The sequence below is a fragment of the Gigantopelta aegis genome, chromosome 4 (genome assembly GCF_016097555.1).
Source record: "Gigantopelta aegis isolate Gae_Host chromosome 4, Gae_host_genome, whole genome shotgun sequence".
Classification (NCBI taxonomy): domain Eukaryota; kingdom Metazoa; phylum Mollusca; class Gastropoda; order Neomphalida; family Peltospiridae; genus Gigantopelta; species Gigantopelta aegis.
In genome coordinates this window covers 115,181,024-115,199,315 of record NC_054702.1, presented here as the reverse complement: position 1 = coordinate 115,199,315, position 18,292 = coordinate 115,181,024, and the positions used below count along the sequence as shown (strand labels likewise).

The 18,292-nt window shown below is 37.1% G+C and overlaps 1 protein-coding gene across 1 annotated transcript in view; it reads left to right on the top strand.

Annotated features, from left to right (window-relative positions):
* LOC121371855 (RNA-binding protein 28-like) overlaps window positions 1-18,292 on the top strand; it is a 65,763-nt gene that overhangs the window by 30,231 nt on the left and 17,240 nt on the right. Inside the window, exons 16-20 of the mRNA XM_041498062.1 lie at window positions 2,181-2,245; window positions 4,889-5,044; window positions 5,718-5,867; window positions 7,619-7,693; window positions 8,485-8,778. Coding sequence (XP_041353996.1) covers window positions 2,181-2,245; window positions 4,889-5,044; window positions 5,718-5,867; window positions 7,619-7,693; window positions 8,485-8,778 — 740 coding nt within the window. The remainder of the gene's footprint in view (window positions 1-2,180; window positions 2,246-4,888; window positions 5,045-5,717; window positions 5,868-7,618; window positions 7,694-8,484; window positions 8,779-18,292) is intronic.

Genomic DNA, 18,292 nt, shown 5'->3' with positions numbered 1-18,292 from the left:
TTGGCACCTTGTTGTTGTATGTTGGACAGTGTTTTTACTTTGGTGTCATAGCTCACTTGGCACCTTGTTGTTGTATGTTGGACAGTGTTTTTACTTTGGTGTCATAGCTCACTTGGCACCTTGTTGTTGTATGTTGGACAGTGTTTTTACTTTGGTGTCATAGCTCACTTGGCACCTTGTTGCTGTCTGTTAGACAGTGTTTTTACTTTGGTGTCATAGCTCACTTGGCACCTTGTTGCTGTCTGTTAGACAGTGTTTTTACTTTGGTGTCATAGCTCACTTGGCACCTTGTTGCTGTCTGTTAGACAGTGTTTTTACTTTGGTGTCATAGCTCACTTGGCACCTTGTTGCTGTCTGTTAGACAGTATTTTTACTTTGGTGTCATAGCTCACTTGGCACCTTGTTGCTGTATGTTAGACAGTGTTTTTACTTTGGTGTCCGACTGTATCATCGAGTAATCGTGAACCGGCCTATTAATGGAAAATGTTTTCTGCGCATGCACACTCTGTAATGTAGGCCCTGCGATTGATTGATTCTTCTGATACACCCGTAAACCAAGCTATTATTTGTTAATATTTTGCTGTTACCAGTCGAGCGCTGTTACATTCATTCCAGTAATACTAATTAATACTTTAATTTTAACATAACTGCATATTATTAACTACTTAATGATATCATGTTTTTTTATGAAACATACAACTGGCGAAACGTTAAAAACTGTGCCGATAAATGTTCACTTTGTCTGTTTTTATCAAACTCCTCCCCTTTCTCCTGGGAAGAGAGACGTCACTTCTCTTATTTTTTTTAATTCTAGATTAGGGCCTGCATATCTGTCTTGTTTGTAGTTGGCCAATAGTTGACAAGCTATTTTTATCTCCCGCAATGTGAATTGCTGGGGATTTGGGATTATTAAAGTAGGCACTATGCTATTTATCCATCCGATAGTGTTTCCGGAGCACCACTCCAAAACCGTTCAAGATAATTTCATAAACGTTTTATAGATATCAATCTAGTGGTCTAGTAGTGCCTTTTGCTTGAAGGGAGTTTTTATTTTAAGTATTTTTTTATTACCATGGAAACAAATAGCCAGAATTATTAAATTCATTGTTTCCAGAGCACAACTCCAAAGCTGTTGTTAAAAATAGATTCATGAAACATTGTACTTAAAGGGACATTCCTGAGTTTGCTGCAATTTTTATGATGTTATCGACTAACAGAGACTTTTTAACGATTGTAATTACATATCAAATATATTTTTCTGCATAAAATATTAGTGGCTGTATATTAAACGTGTTTCTGATTGTTATAATATTTGTACTAGGTTAAATTTCATTTTATTTCATAAAAAATTTTTTTTTTCGTAGGTACGAAATTATTTGAAGACAAAATCCAGTTTGGGCTTCTTACAAATATTAAGACGACCAGAAACACATTGACTATACAGACACTAATATTCTAAACCAGAAAATATATTTAATATGTAAGTTTATTCGTAGAAATATTTTATTAGCCGGAAACATCTTACAATGCAGCAAACTCAGGAATGTCCCTTTAAAACAAGGTAGTATGCTGTCCATTTCATTAGCAGGGAGCAGGGGATATTGATGACTACATAGTCTTATCTTATTTAATTTAGTATTCAGATATTCATATTGCTAACTTTCATTTAACTAACATTTTAAACACCTATTGGAAAGAAAGCAGTGTGGGATTTCTGATATTACACTGCGATATCACTCATGTGAAAGATTGATTTAAGAGTCATCTGATTGGAAGCTTGACAGAGGACCTGGAGACCAAAGCTGCACCAACCAGTGAAATAAACAGTCAAAACTGATTACTCTGTGATGTACAAGTTTACTGTGCAAGCACAAATGCACGTTACTAAGCTATAGTTGGAAACAATGTTTATATTTCTTGTACATCTTGATATGATTATCTTTAAATACTGTATTTAAATACTTCAAAATGTAAATTGTTTCAGTGTTATGTTGCAGTGCTTTTCTTTGCAGTTTGATTTAAATACCCCAAACATTACATTTTGATGTCCAGTTACATTGATCACAATCCTGGTTTTTACGTTGCATCTGATTCTCAGTATTTTTGATGAAATGTTATACCTTATTTAACTACAACCTTTACTTGTATTGTAACATGTTGAGTGTGTGTTTGTGTTCCAGTAATTCGGCCAGGGACACAGTCGGCCAAAGGCTTGTCGCAGACTGACCTTGGTAAACGAACTAAGGTATTTATTACTGGTCAACCTGCAGTCTCTCCACTCCAGCTTATAACATTTCCTAAATAAATCAAAATGCAAACACTACAGTTACTACACTTTTAATAAACTCTCAATCTCTCAGTTACATCTTATAACATTGTTTCCTAATGCAAAATACAAACACTATAGTTACTACACTTTTAATAAACTCTCAATCTCTCAGTTACATCTTATAACATTGTTTCCTAATGCAAAATACAAACACTACAGTTACTACACTTTTAATAAACTCTCAATCTCTCAGTTACATCTTATAACATTGTTTCCTAATGCAAAATACAAACACTACAGTTACTACACTTTTAATAAACTCCCAATCTCTCAGTTACATCTTATAACATTGTTTCCTAATGCAAAATACAAACACTACAGTTACTACACTTTTAATAAACTCCCAATCTCTCAGTTACATCTTATAACATTGTTTCCTAATGCAAAATACAAACACTACAGTTACTACACTTTTAATAAACTCTCAATCTCTCAGTTACATCTTATAACATTGTTTCCTAATGCAAAATACAAACACTAAAGTTACTACACTTTTAATAAACTCTCAATCTCTCAGTTACATCTTATAATATTGTTTCCTAATGCAAAATACAAACACTACAGTTACTACACTTTTAATAAACTCCCAATCTCTCAGTTACATCTTATAACATTTCCTAAATAAATCAAAATACAAACACTACAGTTACTACACTTTTAATAAACTCCCAATCTCTCAGTTACATCTTATAACATTGTTTCCTAATGCAAAATACAAACACTACAGTTACTACACTTTTAATAAACTCCCAATCTCTCAGTTACATCTTATAACATTGTTTCCTAATGCAAAATACAAACACTCCAGTTACTACACTTTTAATAAACTCCCAATCTCTCAGTTACATCTTATAACATTGTATCCTAATGCAAAATACAAACACTACAGTTACTACACTTTTAATAAACTCTCAATCTCTGAGTTACATCTTATAACATTGTTTCCTAATGCAAAATACAAAGACAACTGATATTTCAAAAAATATGTGCACTTTCTCCATAAAATACAACATCAGCTACGTTGATATATCATTGTTATGGTGAGTTAATTCACTGTTGTGTGGCCAAAGTAGCAAAGTTAAAGTTTGTTTTGTTTAATCACACTGCTAGAGCACATGGGTTTTTCAGTCATTGGCTATTAGATGTCAAACATTTGATATGTAGTTTTCAGTAACAGTTTGTTTTGTTTAATGACACCACTAGAGCATATTGGTTTATTAGTGCCCTACTGGTCCAAGCAGAGGTGACTAGGTTTCATCTCCATCCTGCTCTTTGTCAGTCCGACATAATTTTCAAATGTTTTTTTTGTCCTTTTGCCTTTAGATATTGAGCTGACATTTTGTGTATAGGTTTATCATGTACTGTTACAGATCAAATTTGACTTTCATGGTGATTTAATATTTTTGGCAGAGTTATGGCCCTTGGAGTTAAAAGATTTAGTTTTCTGGATTTTGGGTGGACAATGCCTGAAGATACTGAGATGACATTTTGTGTATAGATTTATCATGTTCTGTTACAGATTAAGTTTAACTTTCATGGCAATTTACCCATTATTCACAGAGTTATGGCCCTTGAATTTAGGAGATATGAAATTTGTTGGGCCTGGCCGTGGTCATATATTGCTTTAGCAGTACTCTCAGAATGGTTGTTATGCAACTGCCGCTAAAGGATATCAAATAGGTGCACATCACAGGCAGAAACATAATGTAGATGATTAATCCTAAATTGTAAAATAATCAAATATACTTGAGGTTGCATCTACCTACTTTGATATGCTGGATCCTTGTGTAGATGACTGAATTGTCTAAGTTTTGTAAGTCATAATATGTGATATATCTGTGCGAACATCTATGTTTTTCAAACCACAGATTTTTGATTAGAAAATTGAAATAACAGACATTTTGAGCTTTGTTTCCTATATATTACAATTACATACACAAACATTACATGTTGGTCATGTGACATTGTAATTATACATTATTAGTCCCCAACCGACCCGACCAGCAGGGACTAGGTTTCGTCTCTGTCTCTCTGTCTGTCTGTCTGTCCATCTGTCCGTCTGTCCCACATATAGTTTTTTGGACATTTTGTTCACACTGTCTCAAGATATTGAAATTTTGAATATATAACTTTATCATGTACTGTTACAGGTCAAGTTTGACTTTCAATATGATTTAAGCATATGTTCACAGAGTTATGGCCCTTGAACTTAGGAGATACAAAAATTAGTTTTCCGGATATTTTTTGTTGTTGCAATGCCTCAAGATATTGGACTGAAATTTTATGTTTAGCTTTATCATATACTGATACAGATCAAGTCTGACTTCCATGGCGATTTACTCAGTTTTTCATAGAGTTATGGCCATTTAACTTATTTGGTCACTGTAAGGAACATGCATTGCTTTAGCAGTACTCTCACAATTTTTGTTTAGTAAAGTAGAAATACATGTTTGAAACAATGAAAGCAGAGCTACAGAGTGAATATTAAAATAATACAACTGTATCAGTGTAAGTGATTTTATGTATTTTACCTACATGTCGTCTGCCATCTTCATCCAGGTGTTCACACAGATGCGTGAGAAGCTGAAGAACCCGAATATCTACGTGTCGTCCACGCGTCTGTCCATCCATAACCTACCCACGTCCATCGATGACAAGCAGCTGAAGAAAATATTTCTACAAGCAGTAGCCGATAAAAATTCTGTGTTGAAAGAGGTAGAACCAATTATTTACTATTATTTAATACGTTATTGAACACTGACCACCAACTGGGCACTTCATAATCAAATTAGTTTTTATCACAATTTCTTTTAAAAATAACCTCGAGCAATTTTGGTGGAGTTTTTTTTAATGAATAAGTTATATGAGTATGCAGCTGGGTGCAGTCAAAATAGTAAAAAAAAATTCCTTGCAAACTTGGTCAAGATTATCTTTAAAAAAGCACAACATAGCAACTTAATTACGAGTTGTTATTGTAATGTCAAATTGCTATAAACGAATGAGTTAGTCAGTGTAGAATGATGATATGTTTCTAAATATTTCTTTTGTCTCATTGTAAAATAGCTAGTTGTTTGTCTCTGTGTAGAATAATGTGCACGTAATGATTTGTTTAATAATAGTTTATTCTTGTCTTAGTATAGAATATTGGTAGGTTTATAAATATGTTCTTTTGTTTCCATGTATTATAGCAATTTGTTTATAAATAGTATCTGTTGGTCTGTGTCGAATATTGATTGGTTTATAACTATTTTCTTTTGTCTTACTGTAAAGTGATGATTTGTTTATAAATATGTTCTTTTGTTTCCTTGTAAAGTGATGATATTTTTATAAATATATTCATTGTCTCAATGTAAAGTGATGATTTGTTTATGAATGTTATTTGTGTCAGTCTCGGATAATGCGTGACATGAATCGACCGAACCTGAAGGGTGTTGGCAAGTCACGTGGGTTTGGATTTGTTGAGTTCACCGAACACCAGCACGCACTGAAAGCTCTTCAGACCATCAACAACAACCCAGACATCTTCCATGATCACCAGGTAGGGTGGCCGGGTCTTGTAATAATATACCTAATTAAGTAATACATACTTACTTTTGTTGAGTCGATAAATGTGCCTGAACAGTCTAGATCTTGTGCATCCAACTTGATTTATACAGGGCTTCTAGAATTTTCTAAAAATGCACTAGCCATAGGATCAATGATTTTCAAAATGCACTAGCGGTGGGATCAGTGATTTTCAAAATCCTCTAGCCATGGTTAAAATCTACTAGCCCTACTTCTGTATGTTCTCTAAATTTGTACCAAAAATACTAGAAAGTGAAAAACACCACCACTCCAATATGTCCAAAGCACTTTATAATCACTATTAATAATTATTAACATGTAACATGTATTATTATTCCAAATAAATTAATATATATTATTTAGTATACTATTGACAAAGTGGGGGTTGCTATTATACATATTTATATTTATCTTTTTTTTTCCTTGTTTGTTAAATATTCACATTATTTAATTATTTCAAATGCCAAGTTCTATACAATATTTTGCAGGTAAATACAATATAAGGAACCACACTTTTTGTATGTACTTCCCAAAAAAATCGATACATTGTTTAGCTCAGTTTCATTACAAAATGTTAACATTATCAGCAATAAAAACTAATTTGATGTACTTAATTGACTGGTTTCCATTTGCATTATGCTTACAGTGTGTTACTTAGAATAGCAAATCATTGAGTACCAGTGTAAACAGCATGGCTACAGTATTTTTTAGAAATCGTTTTTGTCTCTTCAGCTTAGATGTGAATAAAATTAAATTGTAAGTAGATTAATTTTTAAATGGTATATATAAAGAATACTAAACGAGCTTGCCAGTCATACCATTTTTATGAAATGAGTGAACAGTTTTGGTATATGACGAGCGAAGGCAAGTCAGATACCAACACTGTTCACGAGTTTCTTAAAAATGGTATGACAGGCAAGCTTGTTTAGTATTTTATTTATTACAAACCAACTGCAAACAAGCCGCAATGCAGAAGTAAGCAGATATATAGAGACCTACTACATGTTATTTGTCTACGAATCGCGTCAGCAAGTGATCTATATCATGGTCACATTCGCCAGTATTACACTAGTTAGATATTGAGTAATTGTTATGACATGAGCAATATCTTACACTGGTGTGTAATAAATTTATATATTGATTACGATTAGATTTTGAAATGAGATTGGTGAACAAAAATGGCCACATTTCTGCTGGGGATTGGGGATATTCTTTAGTTTTCTTTTCTGTTTTTTTTTTCTTTTTTTAACTCGCCGTCGGGCAGGTGGAATAAACATTTTACTAGCCCTAACGTGCAAAACGCTCACATGGGTGTCGGGCTACCATATTCTAGAAGCCCTGATTTATAGCACACAAAAAACAACATTAACCATTTTACATTAGTTATAATTTGTTTGTTATATTACTATTAGTTTTATCTTCAAAAGTAAAATGTTGCCAATTTATTTGTTTTTCAACAAAAGTAGTTTCTTGCAGAGTTATTTATTATTCTCTACAAATATACTGAGTTTGTTTTTCTCTATAAGAAATAAGAAAATGTGTTGACCCAGTAGGGGATTTGTATTGCTTTAGCAGTACTCTCAAACTGCTGGTTTTCTCTGCAAATATCTAATCTGTCACAGAGTAGTTTGTTTTTCTGTACTCGGTCTGTGTTGATTTGCACGGTGTTTGGTTTTTCTCTACTCGGTCTGTGTTGATTTGTACGGTTTTTTTTTTTTTTTACAGAGACCTATAGTTCATTTTTCTCTGGAAAATAAACAAGCCTTGGCTGTGAAGGAAAGAAGAATGCAGAAACTGAAGGTATGGAGTAAAAACAGGGTTTACATATTGATTGTCTTCACTGTGATTAGTTGCATTAATTAGCATATGTGTTGGTTGTTTCCTAAAGTTCATATTGACTTCTACTGCAAACGGTGTATACCACGAAATCAAATACTAATAGATGACAATAGCAACATATGTTGCTAAAATTCTTACTTGCAGTGTATCAATTGGCATATGCACCATGGATATAAATACTACCACCCCTCACCCTTAAAATAAATCAGAAAAAAATGGGATTAAGTTAATCATTTGAGACATAACGGGTAGCATCAATGCCTGCCCTAGTTCTGCACAAAAAGTGTCATGCTATTTATAATAGGGCCCTGTACATGATTCAAACACAATGGTAGTTGGTACATTGACACTAGTTCATGTTAAACAACAGGAATTTACTGGCCAGATGAACCAACATTTTATGATAGCAAAGACTGTCACATTTATCACCAATGCCAGGACATGTGGTATTAACTGATCTATCAAAAGTTAGGTGCACCTCCAACTTTGACCCAGTTGAATGTTATTTGGTTTAAAACTACCAACAGCTGCATAAGCAAAATGTTTGTTTTCAAAATTATCTTTATATCTTAGGTTCTTGGTCTAATGGATATCATTGTGTAAACAGAAACTAACCTTATAGCTTTCCATCGCATACACTTCATATTTAATATGACCGTTAACATAGATTTTTACAAAATGGTTAGACTAAGGATAGATGAACTTTTCTTAATGCTTAGTTTCTCTAAGGTATAACTATTTATATGTTGTAGCAAAAGCAAGAGATGAAGAAGAAAACGTCATCCACAGATGTTAAAACGAAATCCGGCGATGTAAAAAACATTCGTCACAAACCTGGCAAGTCCGAGGAGGCATTACTGTTGAAAGAGCAGAACAGGATCGCCAAGCAACTCTACAAAGGTCCAAAAGGTCTTCCCAAACATTTCGGGCCCAAAGTGAGGCACAAGACTAGAGCAACGGGTGAAACGATCGAAGGGAAAACAAAGAAAATATCAACACTGAAAACAAGTCTCAAACACAAGCTGGACACCAGTGACATGAGTATAGTAAGAAATTTAATATTTTAGTGTCGTACACTGTTATTAATTTGAATGACATTTCATAGCAGAATATACTCATGTTTATCCTGCAACCACTACTTCTACTGGCTGATTATGATGACCTATTACAGCAAAGTCATCAATATTTGCAAATTATGACATATGACATCAGAATGTCATTCATTTGACTTGGGTCATTGTAATACAGTATAGCTGAAATAAACAGAAGTAAAATTTTACCCGTTAATTTTGGAAGATTGCAGGATAAAAATAATAATTAGATAATTACGTAGGATGTTGGCTCTATTCTTTTCAGCAAGCCTCGAGGAATGTCCCTTTCTTACCATCACAGGATAACGCCAGTGTCCTACATCGTTAACTACTTATACATGTGATATACAGCACTTGTCTGCTCTTTGTATGCTTTCTTACCATCACAGGATAACGCCAGTGTCCTACATCGTTAACTACTTATACATGTGATATACAGCACTTGTCTGCTCTTTGTATGCTTTCTTACCATCACAGGATAACGCCAATGTCCTACATCGTTAACTACTTATACATGTGATATACAGCACTTGTCTGCTCTTTGTATGCTTTCTTACCATCACAGGATAACGCCAGTGTCCTACATCGTTAACTACTTATACATGTGATATACAGCACTTGTCTGCTCTTTGTATGCTTTCTTACCATCACAGGATAACGCCAATGTCCTACATCGTTAACTACTTATACATGTGATATACAGCACTTGTCTGCTCTTTGTATGCTTTCTTACCATCACAGGATAACGCCAGTGTCCTACATCGTTAACTACTTATACATGTGATATACAGCACTTGTCTGCTCTTTGTATGCTTTCTTACCATCACAGGATAACGCCAATGTCCTACATCGTTAACTACTTATACATGTGATATACAGCACTTGTCTGCTTTGTATGCTTTCTTACCATCACAGGATAACGCCAGTGTCCTACATCGTTAACTACTTATACATGTGATATACAGCACTTGTCTGCTCTTTGTATGCTTTCTTACCATCACAGGATAACGCCAATGTCCTACATCGTTAACTACTTATACATGTGATATACAGCACTTGTCTGCTCTTTGTATGCTTTCTTACCATCACAGGATAACGCCAGTGTCCTACATCGTTAACTACTTATACATGTGATATACAGCACTTGTCTGCTCTTTGTATGCTTTCTTACCATCACAGGATAACGCCAATGTCCTACATCGTTAACTACTTATACATGTGATATACAGCACTTGTCTGCTCTTTGTATGCTTTCTTACCATCACAGGATAACGCCAATGTCCTACATCGTTAACTACTTATACATGTGATATACAGCACTTGTCTGCTCTTTGTATGCTTTCTTACCATCACAGGATAACGCCAATGTCCTACATCGTTAACTACTTATACATGTGATATACAGCACTTGTCTGCTCTTTGTATGCTTTCTTACCATCACAGGATAATGCCAGTGTCCTACATCGTTAACTACTTATACATGTGATATACAGCACTTGTCTGCTCTTTGTATGCTTTCTTACCATCACAGGATAACGCCAGTGTCCTACATCGTTAACTACTTATACATGTGATATACAGCACTTGTCTGCTCTTTGTATGCTTTCTTACCATCACAGGATAACGCCAATGTCCTACATCGTTAACTACTTATACATGTGATATACAGCACTTGTCTGCTCTTTGTATGCTTTCTTACCATCACAGGATAACGCCAATGTCCTACATCGTTAACTACTTATACATGTGATATACAGCACTTGTCTGCTCTTTGTATGCTTTCTTACCATCACAGGATAACGCCAGTGTCCTACATCGTTAACTACTTATACATGTGATATACAGCACTTGTCTGCTCTTTGTATGCTTTCTTACCATCACAGGATAATGCCAGTGTCCTACATCGTTAACTACTTATACATGTGATATACAGCACTTGTCTGCTCTTTGTATGCTTTCTTACCATCACAGGATAACGCCAGTGTCCTACATCGTTAACTACTTATACATGTGATATACAGCACTTGTCTGCTCTTTGTATGCTTTCTTACCATCACAGGATAACGCCAGTGTCCTACATCGTTAACTACTTATACATGTGATATACAGCACTTGTCTGCTCTTTGTATGCTTTCTTACCATCACAGGATAATGCCAATGTCCTACATCGTTAACTACTTATACATGTGATATACAGCACTTGTCTGCTCTTTGTATGCTTTCTTACCATCACAGGATAACGCCAGTGTCCTACATCGTTAACTACTTATACATGTGATATACAGCACTTGTCTGCTCTTTGTATGCTTTCTTACCATCACAGGATAATGCCAGTGTCCTACATCGTTAACTACTTATACATGTGATATACAGCACTTGTCTGCTCTTTGTATGCTTTCTTACCATCACAGGATAACGCCAGTGTCCTACATCGTTAACTACTTATACATGTGATATACAGCACTTGTCTGCTCTTTGTATGCTTTCTTACCATCACAGGATAATGCCAGTGTCCTACATCGTTAACTACTTATACATGTGATATACAGCACTTGTCTGCTCTTTGTATGCTTTCTTACCATCACAGGATAACGCCAGTGTCCTACATCGTTAACTACTTATACATGTGATATACAGCACTTGTCTGCTCTTTGTATGCTTTCTTACCATCACAGGATAATGCCAGTGTCCTACATCGTTAACTACTTATACATGTGATATACAGCACTTGTCTGCTCTTTGTATGCTTTCTTAACATCACAGGATAACGCCAGTGTCCTACATCGTTAACTACTTATACATGTGATATACAGCACTTGTCTGCTCTTTGTATGCTTTCTTACCATCACAGGATAACGCCAGTGTCCTACATCGTTAACTACTTATACATGTGATATACAGCACTTGTCTGCTCTTTGTATGCTTGATTTGCTTATAATTCTGTTTTAAAATATACCCCACCTATACCCCCATCCGGGTCTCCACTGCAAACAATCTTTTGTCATTGATCTCAGTTGAGTTGATGTTAAAAGGAGAAGAGTTTTAGAAATAAATAAAATGTTCTTTTTTATGTGCAATTTGTGAAAACATTGGTCAAGCCAAATTGAAATTATTTACAAAAGACACCTTTAACTTATCCAGGGTGAACGTTTTCCGCACTTATTTGTAATTCCAGATTTTGTATTGCCTTTACAGTGTTTCAGGGTTTATCACTGATTATCTAACAAATTTCCATATTCTCCATCCAAAACATTGAGTATTTTGTCCAGCTAATGCTTTGCATAGGTTTTGAATGGGAACAGCTGTTATATGTGTAACTCTAACCCTAGGGCCAATCTCGCTACCCGATCAGAGGTTTTGAATGGGAACTGCTGTTATATGTGTAACTCTAACCCTAGGGCCAATCTCACTGCCCGATCAGAGGTTTTGAATGGGAACTGCTGTTATATGTGTAACTCTAACCCTAGGGCCAATCTCACTGCCCGATCAGAGGTTTTGAATGGGAACTGCTGTTATATGTGTAACTCTAACCCTAGGGCCAATCTCGCTACCCGATCAGAGGTTTTGAATGGGAACTGCTGTTATATGTGTAACTCTAACCCTAGGGCCAATCTCACTGCCTGATCAGAGGTTTTGAATGGGAACTGCTATTATATGTGTAACTCTAACCCTAGGGCCAATCTCGCTGCCCGATCAGAGGTTTTGAATGGGAACTGCTATTATATGTGTAACTCTAACCCTAGGGCCAATCTCACTGCCCGATCAGAGGTTTTGAATGGGAACTGCTGTTATATGTGTAACTCTAACCCTAGGGCCAATCTCGCTACCCGATCAGAGGTTTTGAATGGGAACTGCTGTTATATGTGTAACTCTAACCCTAGGGCCAATCTCACTGCCCGATCAGAGGTTTTGAATGGGAACTGCTGTTATATGTGTAACTCTAACCCTAGGGCCAATCTCACTGCCCGATCAGAGGGCGGGATTTAGCTCAGTCGGCTGAGTGCTCGCCTAAGGTGCTTGCATCGCAGGATCGAACCACCTTAGTGGATCCATTCAACTGATTGGGTTTTTTCTCGTTCCAACCAGTGCACCACAACTGGTCAAAGGCTGTGGTATGTGCTTTCCTGTCTGTGGGAAAGCGCATATAAAATATCCTTTGCAGCATTAGGAAAATTGGAACAGGTTTCCTCTGATGACTACAAGTCAGAATTACCAAATGTTTGACATCCAGTAGCCGATGATTAATTAATCGGTGTCCTCTAGTGGTGTCGTTAAACAAAACCAGCTTCTTCTTCAGGAACCCATCAACAATATTAAAACTTCTGGATTTTGTATTGTAATCCACTTTCATCTCTGTACAGATGATGTGCCACAATGCTGATGTATTAGTTATATTTGGATTAAATTGCTTCTTGTGGAACTGGTAAACATTCCTATGTATGTCATATCTTGGCAGCAAGAATATAGGAGAAAACCTACATAGAAAACCCCCACAATGGAGATATTTAGAGGGAGATAACTCTTGTCAGCTTCTTATAACTGCTGTGCGTTAGTGAAGTGTGTGAAGCTGGCTGTAACCACTGTGTGTTTGTGACGTATATGTGAAGCTGGCTGTAACCGCTGTGTTTTTGTGAAGCTGGTTTTAACCGCTGTGTGTTTGTGAAGTGGGCTGTAACCACTGTGTTTGTGAAGCTGGCTGGAACCGCTGTGTGTTTGTGTAGTGTTTGTGAAGCTGGCTGGCTGGTCTTCTGCAGTCTGGTGTAACACATCACAGAACCATGCGGAGGCCAACACATCAGACATCAAATAAACAACTCACTGGCAGTTCTCCAAACAAAACACAAAATGTACTTCTACTTCGCTTTGTGCCGTAAACAACTTGTTTCTTCCTGCTGCAAGCGCTGTCACTTTCATTTACTGTATCTTTATATGTAACGTTGGCCATGGGATTTAACAAGTATCAGTGCACTTACCTGATATGCGAGTATGAAGACTGATAAAAGACAAGCTGTTTCTTCTCATAAAGATTCATCATGTTTCAAAGTAGCAGGTTGTTTATTCGCAATAGGTTTTAAAACCGTGTCATTAATATCTGATGTAACGTGTAAAATGTACCTGGTGCAAGTTAAAATACCTAATAAAATTAGCTGGTTATTAACCTCATCTAGCACAGTATATATTACGTCCATTTATATATAGTGCTTTAAAGGACAAGGAAGCAGGAAGGAAATTTGTATTTAACGACGCACTCAACACATTTTATTTATGGTTATATGGCATCAGACATATGGTTAAGGACCACATAGATATAGAGAGAGGAAACCCACTGTCGCCACTTCATGGGCTACTCTTTTCGATTAGCTGCAAGGGGTATTTTATATGCACCATCCCACAGACAGGATAGCACATACCATGGCCTTTGTTTCACCAGTTGTGGAGCACTGGTTGCTTCAAGGACAAGGTAACGAGGACAAGGTAACGGAAGAACCTCCCCACACTCTCAGAAGGTCAGAGAATGACATTTTGATAGTGAATACCTGCACCTAATTGTTACTGTCCAGTCATATCATTATTTATTTTTGAAATGATCAAATATAGATAAATTTTATACAAATTGAAAATGACGAAATTGGGGGATTTTTTTTTACATATAAATTATTGATTATGAGAATAAAAATAAACAGAAATATTACATTTAATATTTGTTTAATATATATATATATATATATATATATATATATATATATATATATATATATGATGGGTCCAGAAAGTTTTGATTTAAAGATCATGGGTATATCAGGGATTTATCCAGGTGTCTGTGGGTCCAAACAAAGGCCCTTTTCTAAAAGAAAGTGGCTCTAAAACTTCCCGTTTCTGTACTTAAAATTCCCCGTTTCTGTACTTAAAAGTCCCACTATATATATATAATTATGAGTGTTGTAATCAATTAATTTAACAGTGGTGTACTGCATTATTTAGTAGCCTGAAAGGAAGGAGAGAAAGGAAATGTTTTATTTAACCACACACTCCACACATTTTATTTACGCTTATATTCCAAATATGATTTGCTCTTGCTAATTTTCCCAATCCCATGAGATAGAGGACCCTGGTGAAAACTCCTGGACAAATCCCTGTATATATTCAGCCTCAGCAATAGCAGCTACATATAGTACATTTATAATATTATCATTCTTGATATTGTTTTCCACATTTGTGTACTCTTCACTTACTGGCCAGCTGACTAATTTCACTGTTAACTCCAGTGTGTCTTCCATGTTGATATGAGCTGCTGGCCAGCTGACTAATTATACTGTTACCTCCCGTGTGTCTTCCATGTTGATATGAGCTGCTGGCCAGCTGACTAATTATACTGTTACCTCCCGTGTGTCTTCCATGTTGATATGAGCTGCTGGCCAGCTGACTAATTATACTGTTACCTCCAGTGTGTCTTCCATGTTGATATGAGCTGCTGGCCAGCTGACTAATTATACTGTTACCTCCCGTGTGTCTTCCATGTTGATAAGAGCTGCTGGCCAGCTGACTAATTATACTGTTACCTCCCGTGTGTCTTCCATGTTGATATGAGCTGCTGGCCAGCTGACTAATTATACTGTTACCTCCAGTGTGTCTTCCATGTTGATAAGAGCTGCTGGCCAGCTGACTAATTATACTGTTACCTCCCGTGTGTCTTCCATGTTGATATGAGCTGCTGGCCAGCTGACTAATTATACTGTTACCTCCAGTGTGTCTTCCATGTTGATATGAGCTGCTGGCCAGCTGACTAATTATACTGTTACCTCCCGTGTGTCTTCCATGTTGATATGAGCTGCTGGCCAGCTGACTAATTATACTGTTACCTCCAGTGTGTCTTCCATGTTGATATGAGCTGCTGGCCAGCTGACTAATTATACTGTTACCTCCCGTGTGTCTTCCATGTTGATATGAGCTGCTGGCCAGCTGACTAATTATACTGTTACCTCCCGTGTGTCTTCCATGTTGATATGAGCTGCTGGCCAGCTGACTAATTATACTGTTACCTCCAGTGTGTCTTCCATGTTGATAAGAGCTGCTGGCCAGCTGACTAATTATACTGTTACCTCCCGTGTGTCTTCCATGTTGATATGAGCTGCTGGCCAGCTGACTAATTATACTGTTACCTCCCGTGTGTCTTCCATGTTGATATGAGCTGCTGGCCAGCTGACTAATTATACTGTTACCTCCAGTGTGTCTTCCATGTTGATATGAGCTGCTGGCCAGCTGACTAATTATACTGTTACCTCCCGTGTGTCTTCCATGTTGATATGAGCTGCTGGCCAGCTGACTAATTATACTGTTACCTCCAGTGTGTCTTCCATGTTGATATGAGCTGCTGGCCAGCTGACTAATTATACTGTTACCTCCCGTGTGTCTTCCATGTTGATATGAGCTGCTGGCCAGCTGACTAATTATACTGTTACCTCCAGTATGTCTTCCATGTTGATATGAGCTGCTGGCCAGCTGACTAATTATACTGTTACCTCCCGTGTGTCTTCCATGTTGATATGAGCTGCTGGCTGGCTGGTTCATTGGGTTACTGGTCATCTAACTGGTTGTAGTTTTATCTCCTGTGTTTTGTATAGATTCAGGGCCAGATTTAGACCTGCCCTTCAGGTTCGTGGTCCCCTCAACATAGAAATTAAATTACAAGACCAATTAAAAAAAATGAAATAATTTTATAACTTTTATATTTTTTTATAAAGGAAGTCCTTAGTCTGGAGGGCCCTTCTGGCAGGGGGACCCAGGGCAGTTGCCCCCTTTGCCCCCTTGTAAATCCAGCACTGCCTCTGTTGTTAAAGTGAGGGTTTCTGTTTGCTAATTGTAGCTTGTACTCCAGTGTTTTGTGTAGAGGTGTGTCCCCTCTGTGTTTTGTGAGAGTGAGGGTTTCTGTCTGCTAATTGTAGTTTTTGTCTTCAGTGTTTTGTGTAGAGGTTTGTCCCCTCTGTGTGTTGTTAGAGTGAGGGTTTCTGTTTGCTAATTGTAGCTTGTACTCCAGTGTTTTGTGTAGAGGTGTGTCCCCTCTGTGTTTTGTGAGAGTGAGGGTTTCTGTCTGCTAATTGTAGTTTTTGTCTTCAGTGTTTTGTGTAGAGGTGTGTCCCCTCTGTGTGTTGTGAGAGTGAGGGTTTCTGTTTGCTAATTGTAGCTTGTACTCCAGTGTTTTGTGTAGAGGTGTGTCCCCTCTGTGTGTTGTGAGAGTGAGGGTTTCTGTTTGCTAATTGTAGCTTGTACTCCAGTGTTTTGTGTAGAGGTGTGTCCCCTCTGTGTGTTGTTAGAGTGAGGGTTTCTGTTTGCTAATTGTAGCTTGTACTCCAGTGTTTTGTGTAGAGGTGTGTCCCCTCTGTGTGTTGTTAGAGTGAGGGTTTCTGTTTGCTAATTGTAGCTTGTACTCCAGTGTTTTGTGTAGAGGTGTGTCCCCTCTGTGTGTTGTGAGAGTGAGGGTTTCTGTTTGCTAATTGTAGCTTGTACTCCAGTGTTTTGTGTAGAGGTGTGTCCCCTCTGTGTGTTGTTAGAGTGAGGGTTTCTGTTTGCTAATTGTAGCTTGTACTCCAGTGTTTTGTGTAGAGGTGTGTCCCCTCTGTGTGTTGTGAGAGTGAGGGTTTCTGTTTGCTAATTGTAGCTTGTACTCCAGTGTTTTGTGTAGAGGTGTGTCCCCTCTGTGTGTTGTTAGAGTGAGGGTTTCTGTTTGCTAATTGTAGCTTGTACTCCAGTGTTTTGTGTAGGGTTGTGTCCCCTCTGTGTGTTGTGAGAGTGAGGGTTTCTGTTTGCTAATTGTAGCTTGTACTCCAGTGTTTTGTGTAGAGGTGTGTCCCCTCTGTGTGTTGTGAGAGTGAGGGTTTCTGTTTGCTAATTGTAGCTTGTACTCCAGTGTTTTGTGTAGAGGTGTGTCCCCTCTGTGTGTTGTGAGAGTGAGGGTTTCTGTTTGCTAATTGTAGCTTGTACTCCAGTGTTTTGTGTAGAGGTGTGTCCCCTCTGTGTGTTGTGAGAGTGAGGGTTTCTGCTGGTGTGTTGAGACTTGGCCACCAGCCAGGCCTCCAGCCTCCATCTATCATGCACAATTTGCCCTGTCAGAGGAGATGCTCCCAGCCAGACATAAAAGCAGCAGCTCTCGGGTTTGGCAGTAGTGATAGGTATCAACAATAAATATCTGTTCTCCACTGAACTTTTCCTCTTTCTGTATCCAGCTTATCAATGTGGGCCATGTGGCTGCTGTTATGTTCTAGCCCGTTTCTTCTCATCAACTAATCCTCTTTTGTAGGTCTCACTTCCTGGAAGCAACTTACTCCGTTTTCTGTCATATGTGTATATATATATATCACTCTTTGAAGATGCTTACTGTGTATATACATTTATGTGTCTGTCTGTTTCCTTCAAACAGCTCAGTTTTCATTTAGATTTATTTACATGATGTAAGCAATTTATTAAAAAATTA